This window comes from Pelodiscus sinensis, chromosome 11 (assembly GCF_052426305.1).
Source record: "Pelodiscus sinensis isolate ZL-2025 chromosome 11, ASM5242630v1, whole genome shotgun sequence".
Classification (NCBI taxonomy): Eukaryota; Metazoa; Chordata; order Testudines; family Trionychidae; genus Pelodiscus; species Pelodiscus sinensis.
This window is the reverse complement of record NC_143062.1, coordinates 38496022-38522097: the sequence shown is the minus strand read 5'-3', so window position 1 is coordinate 38522097 and position 26076 is coordinate 38496022. Positions and strand designations below refer to the sequence as shown.

The 26076-nt window shown below is 38.4% G+C and overlaps 1 protein-coding gene across 3 annotated transcripts in view; it reads left to right on the top strand.

Moving 5' to 3' along the window:
* CNTN6 (contactin-6) overlaps positions 1 to 26076 on the top strand; it is a 150174-nt gene that overhangs the window by 26101 nt on the left and 97997 nt on the right. The window contains exons 2-4 of one of the 3 annotated variants that reach the window (XM_006122484.5): positions 3961 to 4056; positions 18770 to 18973; positions 21052 to 21154. In XM_006122484.5, the coding sequence (XP_006122546.4) occupies positions 3961 to 4056; positions 18770 to 18973; positions 21052 to 21154 (403 nt within the window). Of the gene's footprint in view, positions 1 to 3960; positions 4057 to 18769; positions 18978 to 21051; positions 21155 to 26076 lie in introns of all 3 variants that reach the window. The other 2 variants (XM_075938670.2, XM_075938669.2) reach the window with 2 other exon arrangements.

The following is a 26076-nucleotide window of genomic DNA, read 5'->3' as shown; positions in this document are numbered from 1 at the left end:
AGGCAATGTGCTTCACTGAAGTTTGAATTGAAGAGATTGGCAAATAGAGCTAGTGGGTATTTCATACTGATGATATCACAGTTCATGAATTCTAGCTAGCTATATAAAAATCCCTATAACCTTCTATGTGTTCAATGTGGAGGGAGAAACAGTAACAGGAAACTTGGAAATGGCAGAGATACTTAATGACTTCTTTGTTTCGGTCTTCACCGAGAAGTGTCATGAAGAAATGCCTAACATAGTGGATTCTAGTGGGAAGGGGGTAGATTTAGAAGATAAAATAAAAAAAGAAGTTAAAAACCACTTAGAAAAGTTAGATGCCTGCAAGTCACCAGAGCCTGATGAAATGCATTCTAGAATACTCAAGGAGTTGATAGAGGAGGTATCCGAGCTTTTAGCTATCATCTTTGGAAAATCATGGAAGACAGGAGAGATTCCAGAAGACTGGAAAAGGGCAAATATAGTGCCCAGCTATAAAAAGGGAAATAAAAACAACTCAGAAAACTACAGACAAGTCAGTTTAACTTATGTGCCAGGAAAGATAATGGAGCAAGTAATTAAGGAAATCATCTGCAAACACTTCGAAGATAATAAGGTGATAGAGAACAGCCCGCATGGATTTGTAAAGAACAAATCATGTCAAACCAATCTGATAGGATAACGAGTCTTGTGGATAAGGGAGAAGCAGTAGACGTGGTATATATAAACCTTAGTAAGGCATTTGCTATGGTCTCTCAAGATATTCTTATCAATAAACTAGGCAAATACAACTTAGATGGGGCTACTATAAGGTGGATGCATAACTGGCTGGATAACTGTTCCCTGAGATTAGTTATTAATGGTTCACAATCCTGCTGGAAAGGTACAACAAGTGGGGTTCCACAGGGGTCTGTTTTGGGACTGGTTCTGTTCAATATCTTCATCAACAGTTTAGATATCGGCATAAAGAGTACACTTATTAAGTTTGCAGATGATACCAAGATGGCAGGGGTTGCAACTGCTTTGGAGGAAAGGTCATAATATAAAATGATCTGGACAATTTGGAGAAATGGTCTGAGGTAAACAGGATGAAGTTTAACAAGGAGAAATGCAAAGTGCTCTACTTAGGAAGGAACAATCAGTTTCTCAGATACAGAATGGGAAGTGACTGTCTAGGAAGGAGTTCGGTAGAAAGGGATCTAGGGGTTTTAGTGGACCACAAGCTAAATATGAGTCACCAGTGTGACACTGTTGCAAAAAATGCAAATATGATTCTAGGATGCATTGACAGGTGTATTTTGAGCAAGACACGAGAAGTCATTCTTCCACTCTACCCTGCACTGAATAGGCCTCAACTGGAATATTGTGTCCAGTTCTGGGCACCACATTTCAAGAAAGATGTGGAGAAATTGGAGAAGGTCCAGAGAAGAGCAACAAGAATGATTAAAGGTCTAGAGAACATAACCTATGAAGGAAGACTGAAAGAATTGGGCTTGTTTAGTTTGGAAAAGAGAAGATTGAGAGGGGACATGATAGCGATTTTCAGATATCTAAAAGGATGTCACAAGGAGGAAAGAGAAAACTTGGTCTTCCTGGCCTCTGAGGATAGAACAAGAAGCAATGGGCTTAAACTGCAGCAAGGGAAGTTTAGGTTGGACATTAGGAAAAAGCTCCTAACTGTCAGAGTGGAATAAATTACCTAAGGGGTGTGTGGAATCTCCATCCCTGGAGATATTTAAGAGTAGATTAGATAAATGTCTATCAGGGATTGTCTAGACAGGACTGGGCCCTGCCATGAGGGCAGGGGACTGGACTTGAAGACCTTTCAAGGTCCCTTCCAGTCCTAGTATTCTATGATTCTCAAAAAGAAAAGGACAGAGATATTCATGTGGGACTCCACTGCTTCATATTAAGTTCCATGAGTGTTAGTGCTATCACAGACAGCTGACAGATACAAAAGGAACCGCATGGACATATTATCTTCTTCATCTGCTGACCACCACTATCAGCATAGTCTCTATGGTAAATTCCTATGGTAAATATTCCTGAAAGCGATATTAGATTCTCAACCGGTTCTACCAAAGCTTTCTTGATAATTTTCAGTAATGGAATACAAAAATAAAAATAAAAAAACCTTTTTTTGGATATTGTCATTGTCAGTGACAGCTTGCTTAATCACCTCTTTCAAAGAAAATTATACGTTGTCTACCAGAGACAGCTCATGGAAATTATTTCCAACAATAGCCTGAGCAACTTCCTGATGGCCTTCACTAGCTGAGAAGGAAATGGATTCCATTTTCAGGTTATAACAGAAAGCTTCCCTATCCCCACCAGCATCTCAGCAATTGACATTGGAAAAAAAAAACAAAGGTGACTGCAGAAGCAGATAGCCTGGGCCAAATCTGAGCTAATTTAACCGCAGAATAATCTGGTTATTCCTCACAGTGAGACACAGTTGACTCTGTCACTGGATACAAATGACCTGAATTAACCCTGACATTTAGCTGCCCCATTAGCAGAGTCCCCTGACACATCCATATCCCTGTGCAGCTCTAAATAAAACAGAATTAAATAAAAAGGTTTAGTTCATGGGGGGAAAATAGCACATTATTGAAATGACTTGCTGATAAGTACAAATTAAGTGGATATCTAAAGCTTGGTTGATGCTTTGGAGAAGGGATGATACAAAGGTAAATTCAGTGGAAAAAGCAAACACAGCTATTATTTTACCTGATTTCTTGTAGGTTATCAGTCTGATTTGTATGACACTATCTTATAAGAGTAAGTTTCCATGCCTAACAGAACCTAAACTTACTTTTCAGATTATGAACATAATAAGCTGTGAGTCAAAACCCTTGTGGTAAAGTAAATAAAGCGAACAATATGTGAAATTATATGGTATAGATAGCTCTAGGGAGGAGATGATATATCCTGTTATATTTTATTAAATCACAGTTTGAATGAAAAAAAAATAGCATTTGATACAACCCTTGCCATAAGGCACTCTGACATGAAAGTAATGAATCTCGGCATTTTAAATGAGAGCTTTTGGAACAAAAAGAAAACCATTGGCTTTGATGGAATTTTTTGGAAGATACATCTGCTATGTTATCTTTTGTCATTAGAGTCACATTATTAAAGGGGAACTATACTGAGAAACTTATTATCTGTACTTTTTTCAATAAGCAATGAAACAAAGAGTAGACTCTTCTCCTTATGTATATTCATAGCTTCAGTTAAAAGAAATTGACAAATTGCCACAGAAATTACACATAAGCATGGGTTATGCATGTGTATGTGTGTGTGTGTTGGCAAAGGGAGACTTTACACAATAATGAATCTCCTAGTGTCAATTTGTCTCCTGTAAAGCTCTTCATTTGCTCCTATAGCTCTGAATGCAAATCCCATTCATATTAAGAAAGAGATTCCCTAGACTTCAGGGGGCTTTGAATGTGAACTAAAGTGAGCAGATTCATTTAAAAATTTCTGCCTGCTTAGGTATTTAAGCACAGATTCTCAACTATGTACTAAAATAAATGCTAACTTCGATGTCCACCTAATAATTAAATTAATAAAACTTTATTATTAGAAACATTAGATTTGTTCTCTATTGATGTGAAGGACTTGTAAATCAGAAATATACAAAACAGCCCAACCTTTTTGCATTCAGTATCCAAAAATGGTGCTATAGTGTCATACAATAGTACTGAATGAGCTTAAAAGGGGGAATATAATATTACAAAATGATGGGAGTTCTTTCCCATAGGGACTTGAGATTAGTGGGACCATTAGTCTGACATGGTATATGAGCATATTTGCAGATAGAAGTTCTAATATACTATTGGAGTAAAAGGTCTGGCTCTGTTAATTTCATTTAGAGTTTTGTCAGAATAATAATGGAAAATTGGACCCATCGTTTGCAGCTAAATAAATCTGACAGTTAATATTTGAATTTTTTTGTTTTCTTTTCTTTTGTTCAAGATCTTGGAAATTTTGAAACAAAAACAAGAAGCACCGTCTCAGTCAGAGAAGGACAAGGAGTGGTTTTGCTTTGTGGTCCTCCACCACACTATGGAGGTATGATATAAAGTTCTGAATTGTGCAATTGGGATTAATTTGTACAGGTACAGTACTGTCCTATCCAGGAAACAGTAGCCTGCAGCTCACAAGATATTGGACAATAGAATACCATAAATTGAATAGAATAATAGTAAATTGGCCATTTTTTTTCAAAGCATCACAATCTGGATATGACTAATTATTCTTCATATTTAAACCTCTAAAGCTATGCTCTTCAATGGGTTTCTTTTGATGCTTGGATTATCACTATTAAGATCCCTAAATTGGACTTCTCTCTGGCAATACAATTAAGCAAGTGCATAAAATGTTTGCAGGATTGGGGCTTTAATCTATACTAGAGCTGTGTAAACCTGGTTGTATAAAATAAAAGCCATTAAACATATTCACTTAAATATAAAACTGTAGTCAAACCTTCTAGCGTTTTCAACCTGACATACAAGTTGCAAACATATCTGGAAATTTGTTGTCAATACAAAGCAGCATGCAAATTAAAAACACTGATAATAATTGTTTCCTTAATAGAGAGAGTGGGATCTTCCAATATTGGTGGTGCAGAAATGTACACAGTATTCTTTAGAGTATGCTGTAATAGATGCCTTAAGAAAGGGATTTGTATAAAATGTGCAAAGTATATTATAAAGGTCTCATATTTCCATACCCACCAAAAGCAAAAAATTAATGGACACCCTCTTTCATGAGATTAGCAGTCCAGTTTCAAAGATCAAAGAAGTTCAGATAGATGATAGTGATAGAGATGCAGCCGTGTTAGTCTGGTCTAGCTGAAACAAAAGACAGGACTATGCAGCACTTTAAAGACTTTAAACCATCTTGTTAGTCTTTAAAGTGCTACATAGTCCTGTCTTTTGTTTCAGATAGATGATAGTTCTTCATTTTTATAAGGTCATGAAGAACCCAAACTTTTATTTATTATCATTTGTATTATAACTCCAGGCAAGATCAAATCTCCATTGTGCTGACCACACATAAATATGGTCCCTGTGACACAGAACTAAGTACTTGGAGTTCCCTATCTGGAAATGGGTTACAGCAAATGTTCCCTCATCAGTATTCAATACCCTTCCATCATCAGAAAGAAAGTGGAAACTCTGAAAATAGGCATACAATTCATAGATATACTTAGGTTGGCCAGATACCAAGTTTGAAAAATCAGGACAGTAAGTGGGCAGGGGAGTGTCACCTATAGAAGAAAAAACGCTAAATATCAGAAGAGTCCCTATAAAATTGGATCACCCTAGATATACAACTCCATAACGCTAATGTTGACCATATGCACTATGACATCTTAAGAGCTGTGTGAAACATTTGTTGAGAAACTAAATACACTTCCTGAGATTGAAGGGCTTCTGTGCAAAATGCTTCTCCTCAGTATTTAGTTGAAGGTAAACATGGCAGTGTTTTCAGTTAAGTTTTTAGTACCTCAAGCTGTGTTGTTTGGGTGTCAATACCCAAATGAAGTCGCATGATATTTCCTCAATCTTCTTAATTACCTGTATTCTATTCTATATGCATGGAAGGATCATTAGAAGGTTTTTTTCTCTTGTTTCCTCACACTTGTGTGAGAGAAAGCAAGACAACATGCTGGTCAGAAAGCAGACATGAGTTTTACTGAGTGACTGCTGGGGATACGTGGTCATCAGTGATACCTTCCAAAAAAACAACCATACTGGGAAATAGGGAAAATCAGGGGAAGGGTCCATTGAGGGGCCTATAAAGGGACAAGAAAATAGTGCATTTTTGCATTAATAATTTGGTTTATGTAGGCAGGAGTGATGTCCTGCACACTCTTATATAGTTTCCATTCAGTAATGGTCTAATTTGTATTTATTATACCCCCACCCTTTCCCCCTCCCCCGTGTCCCTCATAGCTCAAGAATTGTTGCAGAGGGAAAAGAGTATGTTATTTTTCCTCTGAAGAACAAAAGCGAGGAAAGGAAAGTAGGAAAGTTCAAAACATTTTGTATCCCTTTATGCTCTGAACCAACAGGCAACACCACCTCACTTCATCCCGTATAAATTCCCCCATCTTCTAGGTGTACTAACTGAACTGTAGCCTGTAGCAAGAACTTAATTACACATTCAAATTGCTTTGGATGGCAGAAGAGTGCCATTTGTCCTTGTGCTCCCTGTTACTTTGATTCAATATTTTATACATTCAGTCTGACATGGAAACTTGCTGTGTTCTGTGGAATATCTCTGATTAAATACTCTGGCAAAACCAAGTGTGTTTGCATGTGTGTTTTGTGCTGTAACTGTGTATAGTACACAAACACACAGTAAAACTTTGGCTAAACACCATAAAGAGCGTGGAGGAATTGATTGGAGGTTTCTTGATGACTCTGCTGCCCCACAACTGCTATTTCTAAGCCATCAGTGCTCCCGAGCAGGTATTTTGTAGTGATGATCTCTTTTGGTGAAAGACGGGATTCGGCAAAATTTCAATAGTGAATATATTCCTTTTCAAGACATTGCTATTCAATCACATTGATCTAGTTTTTGCTTGTAGCCCAAGATCACATGTAGTCTTTCTACATTTGGATATTGTACTTACTTGATCTTCCCATTGATTTCCTACACTGCTGTTTCTCTTTTACCCTCTACTACCAGTATCACATGTGTATGTTTTAGTATGAATGCATATATATGTGTATGCACGTATGCTTATATAGATCAATGTTCCATCTAATTTCTCCATCCATGTGCAGAATAAATTTTATGTGCACCAAGATATGTGCAGATGTGTACCACCATTAAAAACACATGCTACTGGCTATGGGAAGCTGTGGGTGCTCTGCTAATCAGCTAGGTGGCATTTGAATCTCACCTGTACAGCCACATGAGCTCTCAGCTTACACGGAAAACTGATATAGATATATTTTTCTCATGCATTTATGTCCCTACGAGAAATATGTGATATTATTCTCAAGAAAACCTGTTCTTTTGAGATTTTGCAGCTCAGCCTTGCAAATCTGAAGCGAGCTTGAACCATTTGCATGAACAAACAAAAATGCTAGGTGTTATAACCCAGATCACACCTTCAAACCTTTTGAATTCTACCCAGGAGTAACTGAATGCTCACAACCCCACTGTTTTCTACTGTGGCCCAAACTGCCTGTCTTACCTGCTAAAGAGCACAGAACATATCATTTAAAAATAATAACACGAAGAAGAAAGATAGCACAATGGTCAAATCAGTATTTCAAACTGAAAGAAGTAACTTTTCTTTGGTCATTCATTTTGTCTGTCTTCCAGGGGAGATCACCACACATGCTTGGGAAGTAAAAATAGTTTATTGAGTTCTAGCACTCACACTTCTCTATCTCCAATATTTTTCTCAACTCTTATTAAAGAAACAAAGTTATGAGACCAATTCTCAAGAAGAGAAGGTAAATAGTGATCTGTAAAGGGAAAGCACTATATCAGAGGGGAAATGAAGTCCATCAATTGGCATAAGCCCAGAGAATAAAATGTCAGTTCATATAACGTTTACAGCACTGTGAAAGCAGTATATAATCAGGGAGATTAACTGAAACCCAGTCCTTAAAGGTGGGGAAAGTTCCAAAGGGAGTCCTTCAGATGGATCAATGGGACAGATGGGATAATTAACCATCCTCAAACTAGCAGGTTTCTCTAGATTCGTAAAGTAAAACAGTATAGTGACATAAAATCGGGGAAGGCATTCATAATGGAATCCAATAGATAAAGGTGAATTGATCCCAGATTAATTGAACTGACAGAATGACAGTCATGAACAAACCCTGTTCCATGGTGCTTTATTGGTTGGAAATGTTAGCGTCTGACCAATGTGCATGAAAACCAAAAATATTATTTGAAATAACAAGCCTCCAGAGAATGGATATTGAGTTCCTCTCCTCCTGTGAGCCATTGACACTGTATGTGCTCCAAAAGTATATGCCATAGGGATGAGGAGTAAGGCATGAGCTACATATAAATAGTATTCTATTCTAGGGCTCTAAGATAGTGAAACAATTCTATGTCTATGGAAAAGGTGTTTTGATTGAAGCTCTCTCCCCTTACACCTAAAAGAGAAAAATCTAGTAGCTCTGTGCATGGCTCCCACTAAATTCTATGGGAGTTCTGTGTGAGTAAGGCAAGCAGGATTTAGGTCTTAAAATAAATGGGAAGGAAACTAGTTAGCTATCAAACAGTTGGATGTTTACTTTTCTTGGATTGTACCCTGTGCCAGAGAACAGTTGCAAATGTGTTGAATTTCCTTGTTTTATATAAAGGGGGGATCTGGATTAGAATAAGAGGTATCCTTATTGAATGGACATTCTTCAACTTTCATGAGAGAGAGAGAAAGAGTGCTCAGATTAAATTGGTCTTTGTTTCTTTAAACAAAAGTTTAGTTTCTACAGGTGGTACTCTCTGCATTTATTACTTTAAGACAAAATAAAGTAAGTTTGTTGCAATCTAAGATCAGTCTCAAAACTAAAGATGAGGCTATTTGTGCTAACCATTATAAATTTATACTAAAATATTTACCCAGTGTGGTTCAGTCTTTAACATAAGTTTTGTTTTTCTTTATTTAAGTCATTGCTCTGAGGTGGGGAGGGGGATGAGGGGTTCAGTACGCAGGCTGCCCTAGGGAGAGAGGAGAACCGCAGCCCTCTGTCACCATAGAAGCTTGAGGCTAGGTGAGAAGCATCTGTCCATGGCTGCAGCAATTGCAGTCGGCATAGCTGGGGGAGGGTGCAAGTCCCTTGACCATGGGATGGAGAGATACACAACCAAACTCATTCTGAAATATATAGTAGATAGCTGTCATTTCTCCACCCCTGCCCCCTGCTGGCCCAATGGGGTTATAGTTGTCTTGGTCCCCATCTCTGGCTCTTTGCTGTCCCCTGCGTCATTCTACAATACAATTGTCCCTCCTGCCAGACCCTTCTCTTTCCATTTTATGAGAAACAATCAAATTCCAGGCATATCCTGTTGTCCTGGAACAACCAAACCCTGACCTTGCTTGAAGTTATGATAAGACAAAGCTGCATACCAAATATGGTGGTCCTTGCTCTGAATATTTAGGATGAGATCTTAAACAAATGGACTCACAGATGGACAGACACACACACACAGATGCACAAACTGTCTAAAAAATATTGTAGATTACCGTAGTACCTACAAGCTCTAATCATTCACCAGGACCACATTGTGTTACACACTGGACAGAGAACAAGGATCCCTGCCCCAAGGTTGCCTAAATTTGCTACTGATGATCCTTTTTAGACATCTTAATATTGTTCCCACAAATATTACAGTGAATAACACCCAGGCTGTACATAAAATCTCTTGTTACTTTGCCACAATTCTCATTACTGATATAGCTAGGTCACTCAAATACATTTGACATTATATTTCAGCTAATCATTTGGTTTAATATTGTGAAATAAACACATGAATCCAGTTGCTGCAAAAGAGGCTTATAATAAAAAAAAGATCACCATTTAATATAGACAATTTGAATAGTATGTTATCAAGAAGTTTTTAAATCAAAATTGTATCTAATCTTATTCCTTGCATTATTTGTAGATTATTGAGACCAAAAATAATTATGTCCATTTTCTGTTCTGCCAAACCCTAGGATGCATACTGCAGAGTGTATATGTTCCATACATGACATTCTAGTGATGCCATTGGATTTCTACATGCAAAGCAGAAAATAAGGACTCCTGTATATTTATTTGACTATTACAGTAAAACTCCAGTTGTTCAGCATCCAGTGGTCCGGCACTCCCGATAGTCCAGCACCAGCTGGAACCCAGAAGTGCTCTGGCCAGCTGGACAATTGGAGCTGCTCTGTCCTCTGCTTCCCCAAATCCAAAGCTGGTCTGACCTGAGCGGTGCTGTGGGACCAACCCGGCAGCACTCCAGCTGCTCTGCCTCTGGCTTTCCCAAGTCTGCCGCTGGTCAGTTTCAGCAGCGGCAGACTTGGGGAAGCCGGGGGCAGAGCATCTGGGGTGCTGCCCATGCTGCACCATTCCTCGCCGACCCCTTCTCCCCCGACACCTCATAGTCCCTATTCCAGTACTCCGGCATATCCAATAATCCGGCACTCCCTGGGTCTGGAAGGTGCCAGATTATCGGAAGTTTACTGTACTTGTTGCAGGATGTAGTATGCATCCATAATGCTCTACATATTACATTGAAAAGATTGCCCTGAGGAATTCACAGTCTTGTTGAATGTGACATAGTCTTGACTTGAAAGTTGCCATATTATTTTGTTCTCCATGTAGAAGAATTGAAGCTAAATATGCAGAGAGGAAATGCTGACAGTGAATACTGAAGAGAAAGATCTCTCCATACTCTTAAGTACAGATAATCCTAAAAGCAGAATTTCTCTCTCTCCTTCCCCACCTCACTGCTAGAAGATTGGAATGCAAGAGTAAGAGGAGGGGAATGTAGATTAAGGTGCCAACTGGGGCCCTAAGACTTCATGTTCATTGAACCCAGAAATAAAACCATGAGATGATGGAGGAAAAAAATCATAGTCCTAGGGGGTGTATCCAGTCCTTCAGAGAAAAGACTATTCCTCTCTCCCCTGGCAGGAGAAGTAAAGCAGGGTTGGGAGTGGGGGGACAGAAGCTTGGATTGGACCTCTCTGTCTCAAAACTGTGCAAGTTCACAGCAGCTGAGGGTCTGGCCCTTCTGTTTTATAAATGTTTTGAAACCAGCCTCACCTCTAGTCCCACATTTGCTATGAGAAGAGAACAGAGCAATGGCCACTAGTGCATTCTGAATTTGCAATATGGAGATACCTTGGTGGCTATAGGTGCTTATCTTCATATACCTTAAATGTTAAAAGCTAACACTTAAAATAAGCTGATTTTCCCCAAAGTTTAAATATTATGTATGAAGTAAAAAAAAAAATCCAGCTGTGCCTCTAAGACTCCTCCCCCAACCCAAGACAGAATGGTTATCTTCCATTTCCAATAGAAGGAGAAGTTGACACCATCTCAGAAAGGAGATCAATTATATATTGTGTAGGAAGGTTGCCATGTAGAAAGGAGATAAAGATTTTAAGCAAGAAAGCAAGAAATCCTGAACACTTTGGTGGAGTTCAAACAATTTAGCCAAGGTTTTCAGTAATAGCTTTAAGGTGTCTCAAAGGGTACGTCTAAACTACATGGCTCTGTCGACGGAGCCATGTAGATTTGTTGTTTTGGCAAAGGCAAATGAAGCCGCGATTTAAAAGATCACGGCTTCATTTAAATTTACATGGCTGCCGCGCTGAGCCAACAAACAGCTAATCAGCTGTTTGTCCGCTCAGCGCGCTAGTCTGGACGCTCCTCTGCCGACATCAAAGCCCTTTGTCGGCAGCCCTGTTATTCCTCGTGGGATGAGGTTTACCGGGGCTGCCAACAAAGGGCTTTGATGTCGGCAGGGGAGCGTCCAGACTAGCGCGCTGAGCAGACAAACAGCTGATCAGCTGTTTGTTGGCTCAGCGCGGCAGCCATGTAAATTTAAATGAAGCTGCGATCATTTAAATCGCGGCTTCATTTGCCTTTGCCTATGTGTCTAATCTACATGCCTCTGACGACAGAGGTATGTTGTCTAGACACAGCCAAACTGTGCACCTTAAAACTGCCAGTCACTAGCCATGTCTGAAAACTTTCAGCCTTAATCTGTCTCTTACCATCTTTATCTATTAATGTGAGTTAAGTGTAAGAGCAAAATGAATGTGGCCATCCAGAATATCCTGCCTCTTCATAGCTTTTTTTGTTAGCACTAATCAAAAGAAGGGAAGGCTTTCTTCTGTCAAGTTCAAAGTATGCAAAATAATAAAGCAAGCTGATTTCTTCCATGTTTAAAGCACATAATAAGGCTCATAAATAAGTCCTCTATCACAATACCTAACCCATCTTTGCTCCTTTCTGCTGCTACTGCCATGTGGATTTATATACCCTGCCCCACACCTCCAAATAAATTCAGCAGCTTTTTACTAATGATGCTCATCAACACTCTGCAAGATGCAGCTGCTAAACTATCTGGACTGGTTAAGAAGGTTCAGCAGGGCTGATTGTCATGGGAGGTGTTTTAATTCTATCACTGCCACAGTCTCTGTGAGAACTGTCAGCCACATCAGTTACTAACTGATAATTTGGTGTAATTTTAAAAAGTAGAACAAAAGAAGAAAAAAACCCAGGAAATCTGAGGATGTTTTCCTGCTCTCATTCAATTATATACAGGTTAAAAATGAAATTGTGACCTTATTAAGTAATGGGTGTATTTAGGAAAGGATCATATATTTATATGACATAAGTAAATAAACAAGCTCTTAATTCATTCAAATGAATGCACAGCAGGGATATGTGTTGATTGGAGCTGTTTATTAAGAAAGTTGCGTTCTTTTGGTGTTGCACTGGAACCAAAGACCAGTTATCATCCTTTTTACTTTACGGCTATGTCTAGACTGGCATGGTTTTCCACAAATGCTTTTTAACGGAAAAGTTTTTCCGTTAAAAGCATTTGCAGAAAAGGGTGTCTAGACTGGCACGGACGCTTTTCCGCAAAAGCGCTTTTTGCGGAAAAGCATCCATGCCAATCTAGACGCGGTTTTGCGCAAGAAAGCCCCAATCGCCATTTTCGCGATCGGGGCTTTTTTGCGCAAAACAATACCGCGTTGTCTACACTGGCCCTCTTGTGCAAAAGCATTTGCGCAAGAGGGCTTTTGCCCGAATGGGAGCAGCATAGTATTTCCGCAAGAACACTGACAATCTTATATGAGATCGTCAGTGATCTTGTGGAAATTCAAGTGGCCAGTGTAGACAGCTGGCAAGTTTTTCTGCAAAAGCAGCTGCTTATGCAGAAAAACTTGCCAGTCTAGACACAGCCGATATCCAGTATATGAAACTTAAAGCCCTGCTCTTTCAATTTACTACAGAAGAGTTTAACTTTAAGCATGTGAGTAGTTCTATAGATAACAGAAGAACTACTAATATGCTTAAAATTGGACATAAGAATAAGGATTTGTGGGACTGGACTCTAATTCCGTATATATAAGTAAATGTTTAACTTTCCTATTGTGATTTTAGTGGGCTTACTCCTGAGAGTAGATAAAGGCCATATGTGCTTTCCAGATGTAGCACTAGTGGAGGTAGTCTTTGATCTGCAGCATGTGTAGCAGGATACCAGGGCCAATACCCACAAAATGGCTTAGAAACTGCTTGGGTAGGACAACTGGACCCAGACTCTAAGGGGAGCCAACAGACTCACCAGGCCTCTGGTGAAGCGGGGGAAGCGGGACACACAGGCAACTCTGCATGTCCAGAAAGGGCAGAGCCTCAGGCAGAAAGGGCAGGGCCAGGGGCAGCCAGCTTTCACCACTTACCTGGCTTTGCTTAAGTAGCAGCCATCTAACATAGAAAGAAGTCTAAAAAAGCCATCCAAGTCCTCTGTCTCTCCCCACACATTTATAGTGACCCAGGCCTCCCTAACTGGTTCTAGGCACCTAACAGTTAGGTGTTATGATGCTCAGCACTTCAGTACCTAAATCCTTTTGTGGATATGCATCTAAGGCCTTTTTTCCCTGGATGGGACCCTTGCATGGACAGGGATCTCCTTTGATGTGACAGGAGTCCTATGAAGTTGAAGGATCTACCCACCCTAAGTCAGTTATGGGCTCAGGGTCCATTGCCATTTGAATCTTAGAAACATTTAGCTTATATTGTAGAGGCTCATGTTCTAAGCTCCATAAGCCCCCGGTTCAATTCCACCTGCAGATGACTAGTTGTTGGTGTTATTCAAGCACATTGCTGTGGGCAAAGACCAAGCAGTAGTACCTGCTAATAGGAAATGTCATTCCATGCTTATTATGTAGTGGCTGAATATAACCAAAATATTTTAACCAAATTAGAATAATTACACTTTGTAAGCTTTCCTGAGAGGCTGCCACCTCAATGTTACATTAAAAATGTGAGGAGAAAGTGACATGAGTATTTTATATGCATTCCAATTTTGCTGAGGAGTTTTTGCTAAGCTAATCATAAAAGTTTCACACATCTGTGAATTTCATTTTCAATAATTATTTGCAGGCACATATAGCTAGGGGTTTCTCTCCAGGTGTAAAATTGTCATAAGGTTAGCAGAACATTTTTGTGACCTAAGGGTAAATTTCACTCTGTTCCAGCAGTACCATTGGAATGAGTCCAGCAAGTAGGGCAGATGATTTTGCTTCAAAAGTTTAGAAAAAACACCATAAAAGTGGGTGGGTCAAAGATTCTGCTTTCCTGACACAAGCAGGGTGTAACTCAACAGCATTTGCTCCTGTTAACCCCATTCAGCAGTAGATTACACACTGAGGGTACATCTACACTAAGAAATTATTTCAAAATAACTACTGAAATAACTATTTCAAAATAGTATGCCCCCACAATAGTATGCCCCCAGTTAGGGAGGCCTGGGTCACTCAAAATTAGTCTGAGGCAAGATCCCTTAATGTGGAGGCACTACTTTGAGTAATTATTTTGACTCTGGGGAGTAGTTATTTTGAAATAGCAGCAGGAAAGCATCCACGCTACTATTTTGAAATGAAATAAGCATTATTACTCATGGAAACAAGAGTTATTATTTTGAAATAACCAACCTCTTATTTTGAAATAACGGGCTTGGTAGTGTGGATGCTCTGCTTGTTATTTCAAAATAGACCATGTCTGACTCACCCTGTGCATAGCCTCATTGATTTCAGTGTTACCAGTTATATGGGCTTTGGGCCCAAATGGAAAAAAAAATTCACCAGTTGAAGAACTTAATTCTTCAGTCTTTTTAATATCTAAAACATATTATATACAGTGTGTTCTTTTCAGAACAGTACAGATCTTCTTAGAGATATTTTATTAGTTTGCTGAATGATATAACTTTGCCTGGTTGTTAATCCATTGCAGGTTAGATGTGTGTTGATATACTGTCTGTCTTTCTATCTAATCTTTTAGGTAGTTCTTCCACATTTGGAAAAGACTAGGTAACTTTATGACCATTTATTATATTTCTTGAAAGAAATCTCATATTTCTAGGAATAAGTTTACTGACTGCAAGTGATTCTAAAAGGGCTCCAACTACTGTACCTTGACACACACCCTCCTATGCAAGTCTGCATATTTTGCTAAATGTATTCATATTGCTAAAGCATGAGACATTGGCTAGGGCTGAAGAGAACAATGGAGTAAAATCAAGTGTCAATCTGGTATGGAAAATCCTCTATTCCCTAACTTCAGAAACTTTGTCTCATTTTTAATTTCATATAGAAATAGTTACTCCCAAAGGGAAAATCTCCAGGGCGTGTCTACGCAACACCCTAAACTCAAAATAAGATACACAATTTGCACTATGCAAATTGAGTTTCTTAAATTGAATCTATTTTGAAATTTGGTGCATCAACACAGTGCCAAATTTCAAAATAATGCGCTATTTTGAGCCATTCCTTATACCTCAGGCAACGAGAGTTCCTCGGATGGCAAAATAGAACACATGTTATTTTGAAAAATATTTCAGAATAATGGGCGGCTTGTGTAGATACTATTCTTTGAACAGAAGAAATCACAAGAACTCTCACCAGTGCTGAAGATTAAAATATGTATCCCGACTTGCAACACTGTAGTTCTCATACCAGAGTCTACAGGATTCAATAATTCTGAAACTGTCACAGGCATGTTGACTGTCACAGGGAAGAGGTGTGATTCACACAACTGTGTTTTTCACAGCGATCCTGTTGGTAAATTAAAAACAAAACAAACAAATAAATAAAAAGATATGGGTGTCCTTTTTTTGACTTTCTATGAAACAGCCTGCATATTTACAACCACCAAGCCTTTTCATTTCACTAAGCCTCATTTGCTAGGGCCCTACTGTCAACCATTTTCTCTGTGCTTTTACTGCATCTACACACCACTCCTATATACTTGTCCAATAGTATCCTTACTAGACTCTTTGCTCCGATACCGATAGTCATAAAAATGAAGGAAATCCTACAAGTGACAGACATAGTCCTAGCACACCTTCCTTCAATAATACACTAGTTTAATGGCTCTGCCTTGAAGCTGTTTTACCCAAAATATAGTGAAGGCATGTGTGTTTAAGTATTTGTACCTTAACTTTCACAGAGATAATAGACTAGAAAATGTAGTGTTGCATTAGAAAAGAAGTTAGTGTAAGTGAAGCATGCCTGACAGTTCAGTGTTATGCCATATAGAAGAGCTCTAGAGTTTGGTATCTTGCTCTCTGGAGATTTGATCTCATTGAAGTCTGGTAAAATTAAGGCTTCCTTTGATTTTGGGGGGAGCTGAATTGGCCTCTAGGCAAGCTTGGCCTGCAAAAGGTGGAAGGGAATCAACCTCCAGTTAGAAGACTAGGAGCTCTTACCTTATATTTCTTCTGGGAGAAGTAAATGTCTACACTTGCACCCTAGTTCGAACTAGGGATGCAAATGTAGGCATTCGAAAGAGTCAGTCAAGTGGGGATTTAAATATTCCGCGCTTCATTAGCATGATCTTGCCGGCACGTTACTCCGATCAACAGCTATTCGAAAGTGAAAGTGCGCACAGGGACACGTTAGTTCGAACCAAACCCCTTGGTTTGAACTAACATTATTCCTCAAAAAATGAGGAGGATGTTTTTTGAGGAATAATGTTAATTTGAACCAAGGGATTTGGTTTGAACTAACGTGTCCCGGCGCGCACTTTCACTTTCGAAAAAGCTGTTGATCAGAGTAATGCACTGGCAAGATCATGCTAATGAAGCATGAGATATTTAAATTCCTTCTTCATTGACTCTTTTGAATGCCTCCATTTGCATCCCTAGTTCGAACTAGGGTGAAAGTGTAGACATACCCATAGATTCAGATATGAAGGAGAAGGACTTGCACTTGATCCCAAGTAAGTTCATGGCAAAATCTCCCAATGACACTGATAAACCCAAAGACAATGATGTGATGGGGATGTTGGGAGATGCCTAGCAAAGTGAATAGTAGCTGAGGTCAACTGGAGACTACTGAAAACTGAGAGAAGGACAGAGAGACATAGACCCTTCTTTGCTGATTCATTAGCCTCTGATATCAGCCTTATGGGAAAGCTTTATATGCCATGATTCTGGAAGGATTTGACAGACATTTAATAGAATTTTGTAGAAATTTTCTTACATTACATAGCGTTTAGTAGGGAGCAAGACTCTTTCTATAGATCTTTTTTCTAATACCACACTATTGATTTTTATAGCAGGCATATATTTTTCCATTAACTTCTATGGAATGGCTCATAACCCCCAAACAGGTTTTTGTTTTGTATTTTATTAGAGGGAATAGTGTAAGGTCTAGCAGTAAAACAGGCATTAGCCACTTAGGTAAAGTGTCCTTGATCAGTTCCCAGATTCGTGTCATTTCTAATTGTGCTTCTGTAATATTGGAAGGTGATAATGTAAAACTCCACCAAACTACTGTCGTTTACAGATTTATTATCATACCATACTGATGTCATAACCGATGATGGCAGGGAAAATGTGTAAAAATGAAGCTGTTGGCAGAACGTTGTTAGCTCATGAATTATACATTCAATTAAGAAAAGCTAAGCTGTTGGATTTTGAAACTTTTGATTTAGTGTGTTTTATTAAAAATAGAATTTCAGAACTACTCCTGCCACTTCTGGAACAGGATAGAAAAACCCCCCCACAAAAAACCCTTCAGTCAGCTGTCAAACTCCAGGCAGCAGGAAGGAGTAACTGTGGCAGAGGCAAACAGAAGAATAAGAAATGCAGGCAAAGCAAGAGGAAAGGGGGTGAAAGAAAAGAGTTAGCAGAGAGGGAGATAAGGAATTCAGTGAAGCACAAGGAGCATAGGAGAAGTGAGACATAGATATCATGAGATATCAAGAAGCAGATGGTAGAAAAGGGCATATTTATTGTTTCTATAATTCATTTTAAAAATAGAACAAAGTACAACTTGTGTATGTCCATGTGAGACTCCTCCCCTCTTAGAAATCTGGTGATATATTCTCAAATTACCCTACTTTGTTTATATTGCTTAAACCATAAGAAAATGAGTAAAATAGAATATTGGGGGTGAACACGTTATATAATAGTCAATATTCATGACCTCTTCCATGTAGGTGGTCAGCAATCTGCAAAACAGTGTCAGTAATCTCACAGTGTACCTGTGATAATTTTAACAAGATACATGATTCTCTGTTACTGACCCAAAGAAGAGCTGTTTAGAAACAGTAATATTAAAGCAAATTTCTTATATGTTTTGCTGTTAGAAGGTGATATACATGCATGCTTTAGATCTTGTCTGATGCCATCAGCAAAGAGCAGCAGTACAGAAACAAGCAATAGTTATAGAATACTGGGTGTTGGTGTGATACTTCTGTGAGGCTACACCACATATTCTTCACAGAAATAGTGTTATGATATGAATATGGCATACTAACTAAGTTGTGTTTTATGCAAGATTCACACTGGAAAATTAAATTAATTGATTGTTGCCCAAAAGTTGTCGAAAAGTTGATGAACTTCTGAAAAGGTTTGATTTATGTTTTAGGACAAACAACTGCTTATTTTATCTAAGTTCATCCCAAATGCATCCTACGAGGGTGACTGGCTATTTGAAACTTGCTACATCGGGGTTAGGCATTAATGTGGAATACAGTACTTTGGAAAGGATGCATCATGAATATTTGATGTTTTCCAGACATTTCCTATGCTTGGATCTTCAATGATAACCCCTTGTATGTTCAGGAGGATAGTCGCCGATTTGTATCCCAAGAGACAGGAAATCTATATATCGCTAAAGTAGAGCCATCTGATGTGGGCAATTACACCTGTGTTGTAACTAATGCTAAAGCACAACAAAGTGTTCGGGGCCCTCCCACTCCCCTTATCCTCCGTAGCGATGGTAAGTTCTTTTAATTTGACTTTCTGAAAAAACAAACCCACGCAAAACTTTTAAAAATCATTTATTTGACTTTGATGTTAGTAATTAATTCTGAGGCTGAACTAATCCTTGAATGCAAACATGTACATTCATACTATTATCTGGGGTCTAAGCTAAAGATTCCCTTTTACATCCAGTGGACTTTGGATCAGACCTTTGTAAAATGAAGAAAGAAGTTCTATTTGTGGTCAATAAATATGTCTACAACAAGGGAAGACACGCTACAGTTGAAAGAAAGCAAAAAAAATTCCAGTTCTCCATTCTAATTTTGGTCCCAGGAAGGCTTACATGTGGATTTGAATTTGGCAAAGCTTTCTAAACTTAAATTCAAGTTATCGCTCAAATATAAAATCCAGAGATAGCTCAAAACTAAGTGAGTCACTGGAGTGAGAGAAAAACAAACGCCTTTTAGGCAGCTCTCTAAATAAATGTTCACAGTGGGGAATATATAGCTGGGAAATCTGTTAGCAAAGTTTTTTTGATGGGATTGTTTACCTGAATTGTAATCCCCCATACTGCTTTCAAAGCACTCTGATACACTAACAAAATACAGCAGAAGGTTACATTCCTAGAATAAATAAAAGGCATTTGTGAATTATAGGATATTTCCTCCATAAAGTTCAGATCACATTTTAATTCAGATAATGTTTGTGTCATTTGCACGAAGACCACAGCCTCCAAAGAAACATCATGCTCCATAGGCTCATACGTTAGCTATTTTATATAAAACATTGGTACAAACACCCCATGTTTTGCTCCTATTCTTCTCACCCCCTTTCTACCAATATGCTCCTTTTTTCTACCCTCCTTTCCTTACCCCCTAATTTTTTCCATCTGTCTTCCACTCCTTATCTGCTTTCCGCTTCCTTTACTTTAGAGTGAGTAGGAGCCTTCTGAAATTCAGGGGAGTATTTCCATTAATTTCAATGGGTTCTGGATCAGGCCTTAGGCCAAGGATCTCTAAAGCACCGAGAGACAATGAAAAACAACACACATCATGATTACAAAATTCTTGCTAAGCATAAAAAAGAAGCATTGGTTTACATCCAGTATGGGATATGGTAAAGACGTTGGATCAATAGAAACATCTGAATAGACTGGTTTACTGTAATGCAGTGAACTCTATCTCTGTACAGTTAAACTTAAAAAAATCCATCAAATAGTCTGCTAGCACTTTAAAGACCAACAAAACATGTAGATGGTATCATGAGCTTTCCGGTCATCTGAAGAAGTGGGCTGTGCCCACGAAAGCTCATGATACCATCTACATATTTTGTTAGTCTTTAAAGTGCTACCAGACTATTAGTTTGTACAGGATAAACTTAAAAACAACAAACTCAGCTACACCTCTAAAGCGTCTGTACAGTTAGTTCAGCTTGAAGCACATTTGCTTAAAATTAAGCCTACATTCACTGCAATGCTAAGCACCCTCAAACTGATCCCATTCACAGTAAGTATTGTAAACACTAGTTCTTTAGACTGATTTTTCCAAACTGTTCAGTACAGAAAATTGGGATCAGATTTTCCAAAATCTTCAGATTCCACTTTGGAGCCTAAATGAAATGGTCAGATTTTCAAAAATGTTCAGTACCTAGCTGCTTTCATTATTTTCCTCTTCACCCACATGTCATCCTGAACATTAGCCATCTTCCTTTTGATATTTGATGGTAATGTGGTTAACGCTCTGTGTATTGGTAGTCATTGTTCTGAATAAGAACATCACGGTGCTGAGGTCTTTTAAACATCTGTACCCACAAGTGAAATTTACCCAGCATAAAAACAACAGCATATACTAATTAACATCCATATAGACTTATGTCAGTTATGGTGCTTGTGGTGGCTGTCTGCGGTTAAAATTCACTCAGAACTCCTACCTTACTCCCATTGAAATCATTTGAAAAATGCTAATTGAGTCCAATGGGAGCAGGATGAGATTCTAAGTTTAGAAATAACGACATTCTTTCTTTTACACTGAAATTCTGTTGTACTAGACAGGTCTGAGACACAACTGGAGTGCTAGCTGTTTTGATGTTCAACAGGTGTTATGGGAGAGTATGAACCAAAGATTGAAGTACGTTTTCCAGAAACAACATACGCAGCGAAGGGTTCATCTGTTAAACTGGAATGCTTTGCTCTTGGAAAGTAAGGGGTTTTTGTTTTTATTTAATGTTTTTTATTCAACAGTGGTAATCACAAAGAATTATGAGTATCTTTAGAATGCTTGGTTAAGTGGAAATTTTTTTGATTGGTTGTCATCGAAATGTCAATAATACCTTGTCAGGTCATTTTAAAACACCTTTTTGCAGCTTATCTGTTTCTCTTTTGAATATTCACAATGAAGGCAAACAAACAAAATCTGAAGCTGACTTAATTGTAAGTTTTGTTACAAACTCACAACTAAGACTCATTCACTGAAAGGTTCACTGAGCTATTTAAACCTTGGAAGAATGTCCAAGCCTCAGTAACAAGCATTTCTGAGTTGATTTTCAGTTATGCATTTAAATCATTTAAAATCCCATGTGAAACCAAATTTTGGGATTCAGTTCACATCTCAGAACAAAATTTGGGATGAACTCATACAGATTGAACTTGAATGTATTCCAAGGACCCTTCCAAAATGAAACCATTGTCATTCACACAGTTCTCTTTATACCAATGGCTCAGAAGTGTTGATTATCTCTTGAGAGGCGCTAAGGATTAAGCCTTCCATTAAAATCTGACAGTTGCAGATACTCAGCACCTATCAGGACTGGACTATATCCTTTAGGCATGGTACTTATAAGAAACTATTGCACTTGTCTAAAGGAGTAGTTGAAGTCATTCGACTTCTCACTTCATATTTCACAACACACTGTGCAGTAAGTCACCCACTGAGCAACACAGTGGGCCAGACCCTGAGTTGGTGTAATTCAACATAACTTCAATGAAGTTAATGGAACTGTACCAATTTCTACTCGCTGAGAATCTGACCAGGTTCTGAAGTATCTTGTTGCATGATTAATTGGCATTTTCTGGAGATAAAAACATGTTCATGTTTTGAATATTAAAGCACAATTAACTGCTATTTTTAAATGATAGAGATAAACTGGATCAATTAGGGATGGAGCAGGTGTTCTGTCCTCTTCTCATAGTACTAGTGGAAATACACTGCTTCTAAGAGATGATTGGCCCTTTTAGCTACAATATGTAGCTAACTATGAACAACGTTTATTAAGTGATATTGACTATACTGCATTTGCTATGACAAATGAATTTTGGGGGGGAAAAGCTAGTATTGGGGAATTTGCTACACATTATAGTGAATCTACTCTTAGATTGTCCACCAGTGCTCTCCCTACTAAGATACGCTATAGTTATACATGTGATTCAGCTCAATAATGGGTCTTACAGGATGAAATTCTATGGTCTGTGTTATATAGAAGGTCTGAGAGAATTATCTAATGGTCCCTTCTGGATTTAAAAATGGTCTCTTCTGCACTTGATTTGCATCCCTAATCTTAATCTCCATTAATCTCAATGTCCAAGGAAGTGGATGCCACACAATGTTCCCTCAATTTTTTCCATGTGTGTGCAGGATATATTTTGTTGTGTGCACCAAGGCATGTACACATGTGCACCATCAATAGAAACTCATGCTGCTAGCTGTGGATGCTATGGGTGTTCTGCTAATTACCTGGACAGCATTTAAATCTCTCTTGGGCAGCTGCCCAAATGCTCATTTTATAGGGAACAAAGGTGTCACATATATAATAGCTGAAAGTGAGAAAAGACTATCACATTGAAAATTTCACTTACCAAATCAATAGAGATTAAAATCATCCACTGACTTTAAAAATTAAAGGACTAGTGAGGAAACCTTGGAGGCAACATCCAGAGAATTGTTCTGCCTTGTAATTCTCTTTTTGACCAGCTGCAATGTCAGGCAAGAGAAAGAAGAGCAAGTTCAGGTAATAAGTGCAGACACATAATATAAAATGTTAGTTCTAGAAAGAGAAATTTACCATTAATTGTAATTAATGGATTTTATTCATTACTTCAAATCCATTAGTCCTATTTTGATTTTGTTTTCCCGAGTAATGGTGATTTAAGAAAAAAGTATCGCAATAGCTTAGATCAAGATTATTAAGGTGGTATTGTATTTTCTATTATATATAAAAGGAATGATACTGTATTAAAAAGTGGGGTAGGGATGGACTGGTGTTTCATTGATGTAAATGCAGTCAATAGATGTCAATAGATTTACTCTTCATGTAAACCACAGTAATATCATGATAGCCTGAAATGGTCTGGATAATTATTTATTACAGCAGGATTTAAAAAAAACCAAAACCAACCAACAACATTATGAAACAGTGAGAATTGGAAATGACAAAATACAGGTTGAACCTCTCTAATCTGACACTCTCTGGAATGGCAATATCCATGGTCAGCATGATTTTATTTAGCTGGAAGTTCACTTATCATGGGTGAGGCCAAGATTCCTGTGGTCCCACAAAGTTTGTTTACAGCCATCAGTCCTGGCTCTCATTGTTCTGTGCTGTTATTTAGCTCTAATGTACCCCTAAATGTTTTCTAAGAGCCCAGAAAGGAGTGAAAGTGTTGGCATTGCTACAAGACAATATTGATCTCCCGTGGTTCAGCAAATTCTCTGGTTCATCACCGGTCAGGTTCCTGGGGTGCTGAAAGAGAGGGAGATTCAGCATCTGTTGAATTTCTTCCTCCTTCCCTTTTTACTAAAAGGGTGAGATACTGCAGTTTTCTTTAAACATTTTAATAATTATTGCAGTACACCAGGGCTACTCAACATGGCCCAGCCCACGGCCCATTTGTTTGTGGCCCGTGGTGTGGTTTGGGTTTATGCAGGGCTCAATACGTGGCTGTGGGTGGGAACCAAAACAAAAAAGTAGTCAATATAATGGTCTTCTGTTGATATAGGTTTTAGTAGTTAAATTCCTGGACTGTCGTTGCTCATTAAAAGTGCTATCATATGGCTGAAAATCAGGTAAATATTGCATTTTATTAATATCAGCAGAACTGACTTAAATGGGGCCTACATGTTATGTAGTATTGCCTTAATCTTTGTATTCATGTCTGTCAGTGTGAAATAAGCTATTTACATATATTTGCATGCATATGCAACCACACTTAAGTTGTAGACCTCGGCATGTGCTGTGAGTATAATTGTGGCCACTGGGGCTTCCAAAGTTGAATAGTCCTGCAATACACAATAATGTTTATCTTCAAAAACTCATATACTGAGTTCTGAAAAGAATATTAGGCCAAGTCCTCAGGGCTGTAACTTAATCTACTTAAATGAATGAAATTACTCCATTTTATACCATTCTATACCAGCTCAAGATTTGTCCTTAGAAGTCGAGATAGTTATCTAATCTTAATTGAACTTGCTCAGATTTCCTAGGTCTGAGAGTTTTATCAGATTAGTCTTTCTCTTAGGGCTCATCTAGACTTTGGGAAACGGTTAAGATGTGGCTTTTTTGGCAAACTCCCCCCTTCATCAAAAAGCAGCTCTTCCTCAAAAAAAAGAGGTTTACACGGCTATTTGATGAGGGGGGGGCGTCACCGAAAAAGCCGTGTCTTAACACTTTCTCTTTCGAAAGGACTTTAAGTGCGATAAGAAAAAGATATGCAAATTCCCGCAGCATTTGCATACTTTTTTTCAACAGTTCCCCGTAGTTTATGAGCCCTCTGAGTTACTGATGATTCCTATGACTTCTTGGCCAGCAAGCTACGTTTACTTCTATCTCCAGTCTTAATGAAAACTTGTAAGGGCAAAATACACAAAAAAGATAAACTTGAATCTTAAAGATGAAGTTACCTGATTTTTTAAACAAATTCGTAAGTATTATTTCTGCGCACAATGTGCTTGAGGGTCTCCAAATATATCCAACATTTCAGCCCAGTCCCTGTCTCAAAAACCTTGCAATAAATGTTTTCTGTGAATATTAGAAAGTGGTGAACCTAGGAAGAGGTTTCATTTAAAAATGTTTATTTATCTCTAGTTATAAGTGAAAATAAAACTGTGCCCACTATCTTTTGATTGGATAGTTTTGGAAAGTTGAAGGTTAAAGGAGACATTTAGCATCCTCTGTCCCTTACATTATTTGACAAATCATGAGTTCTGGAACATTCCTTAGATTTTTTTCCCCCAGCAGAATAATAGATTCTGCAGAGGAGGCATTGCCATTATACCTTTTGCCCAGAAGGAGCTGCTGTGTTGCCTGAGAGGGCAGCTGGCTCACAGAGCAATCAGCTTCAAAGAAATAGGGAGTATTTTGGCTTTGCCCCCCAGCCAACTTCTACAAAGGTTCAGGTGCCCTTGACTATAATAGCTATAACCCATAATGAAGTACTTATTTGATCAAAGACCAATTAGCTCACTGGGAGGAGGAGGAAAAATCCCTGCAGAACTCTGCTTCACTGGCAATTTGGCAACCAAGGAGATGGCAATTTTTGTCACAACAGATCTCAGAAATCAGAAAACTGAATTGCCAAGAAAGTGAAGGTGGACAGAGCATCAATATTAGATTAATTTAGTTGAAGTGGCTTCCCAGTGGATGGAGAGGTTGCATGTAGGTTACCTGTTCACACAATATTTGAAGGACAGGAATACCTACAAGCTGAAAAACAAAATTAATATCAAGTGATAAGACAAGCATGAAGGACCCCATAGTTAGTGGTGAATGGAATATCATTCCATTTGCATCAAGTGTGCAGCAGGCTGTATTCAAAAGTAATTTTCAAATCATGGATCACCTACTGACACTGAATCGTATTCTGAAGAATGCAACAAGACTCTGTGTGTAGCTTCCCCAGACCACGAAGAAACCTTTGACGTGGATGGAAAATAAATTGGTACCGAAAGTGCTGGATTACTGGGTGGGTTGGAGAAAACAAAAATGCATCACCATCAGATGAACAGCAGTTACATTTATGATTAACTGGAAGGATGAACAGAATAGGACACCTAAGGCATTTAAATGTGCTCTTTAGTTTAATCATTTTACACAGAGGGAAACTAAAATTCAGAACTGTTACTCGATTCG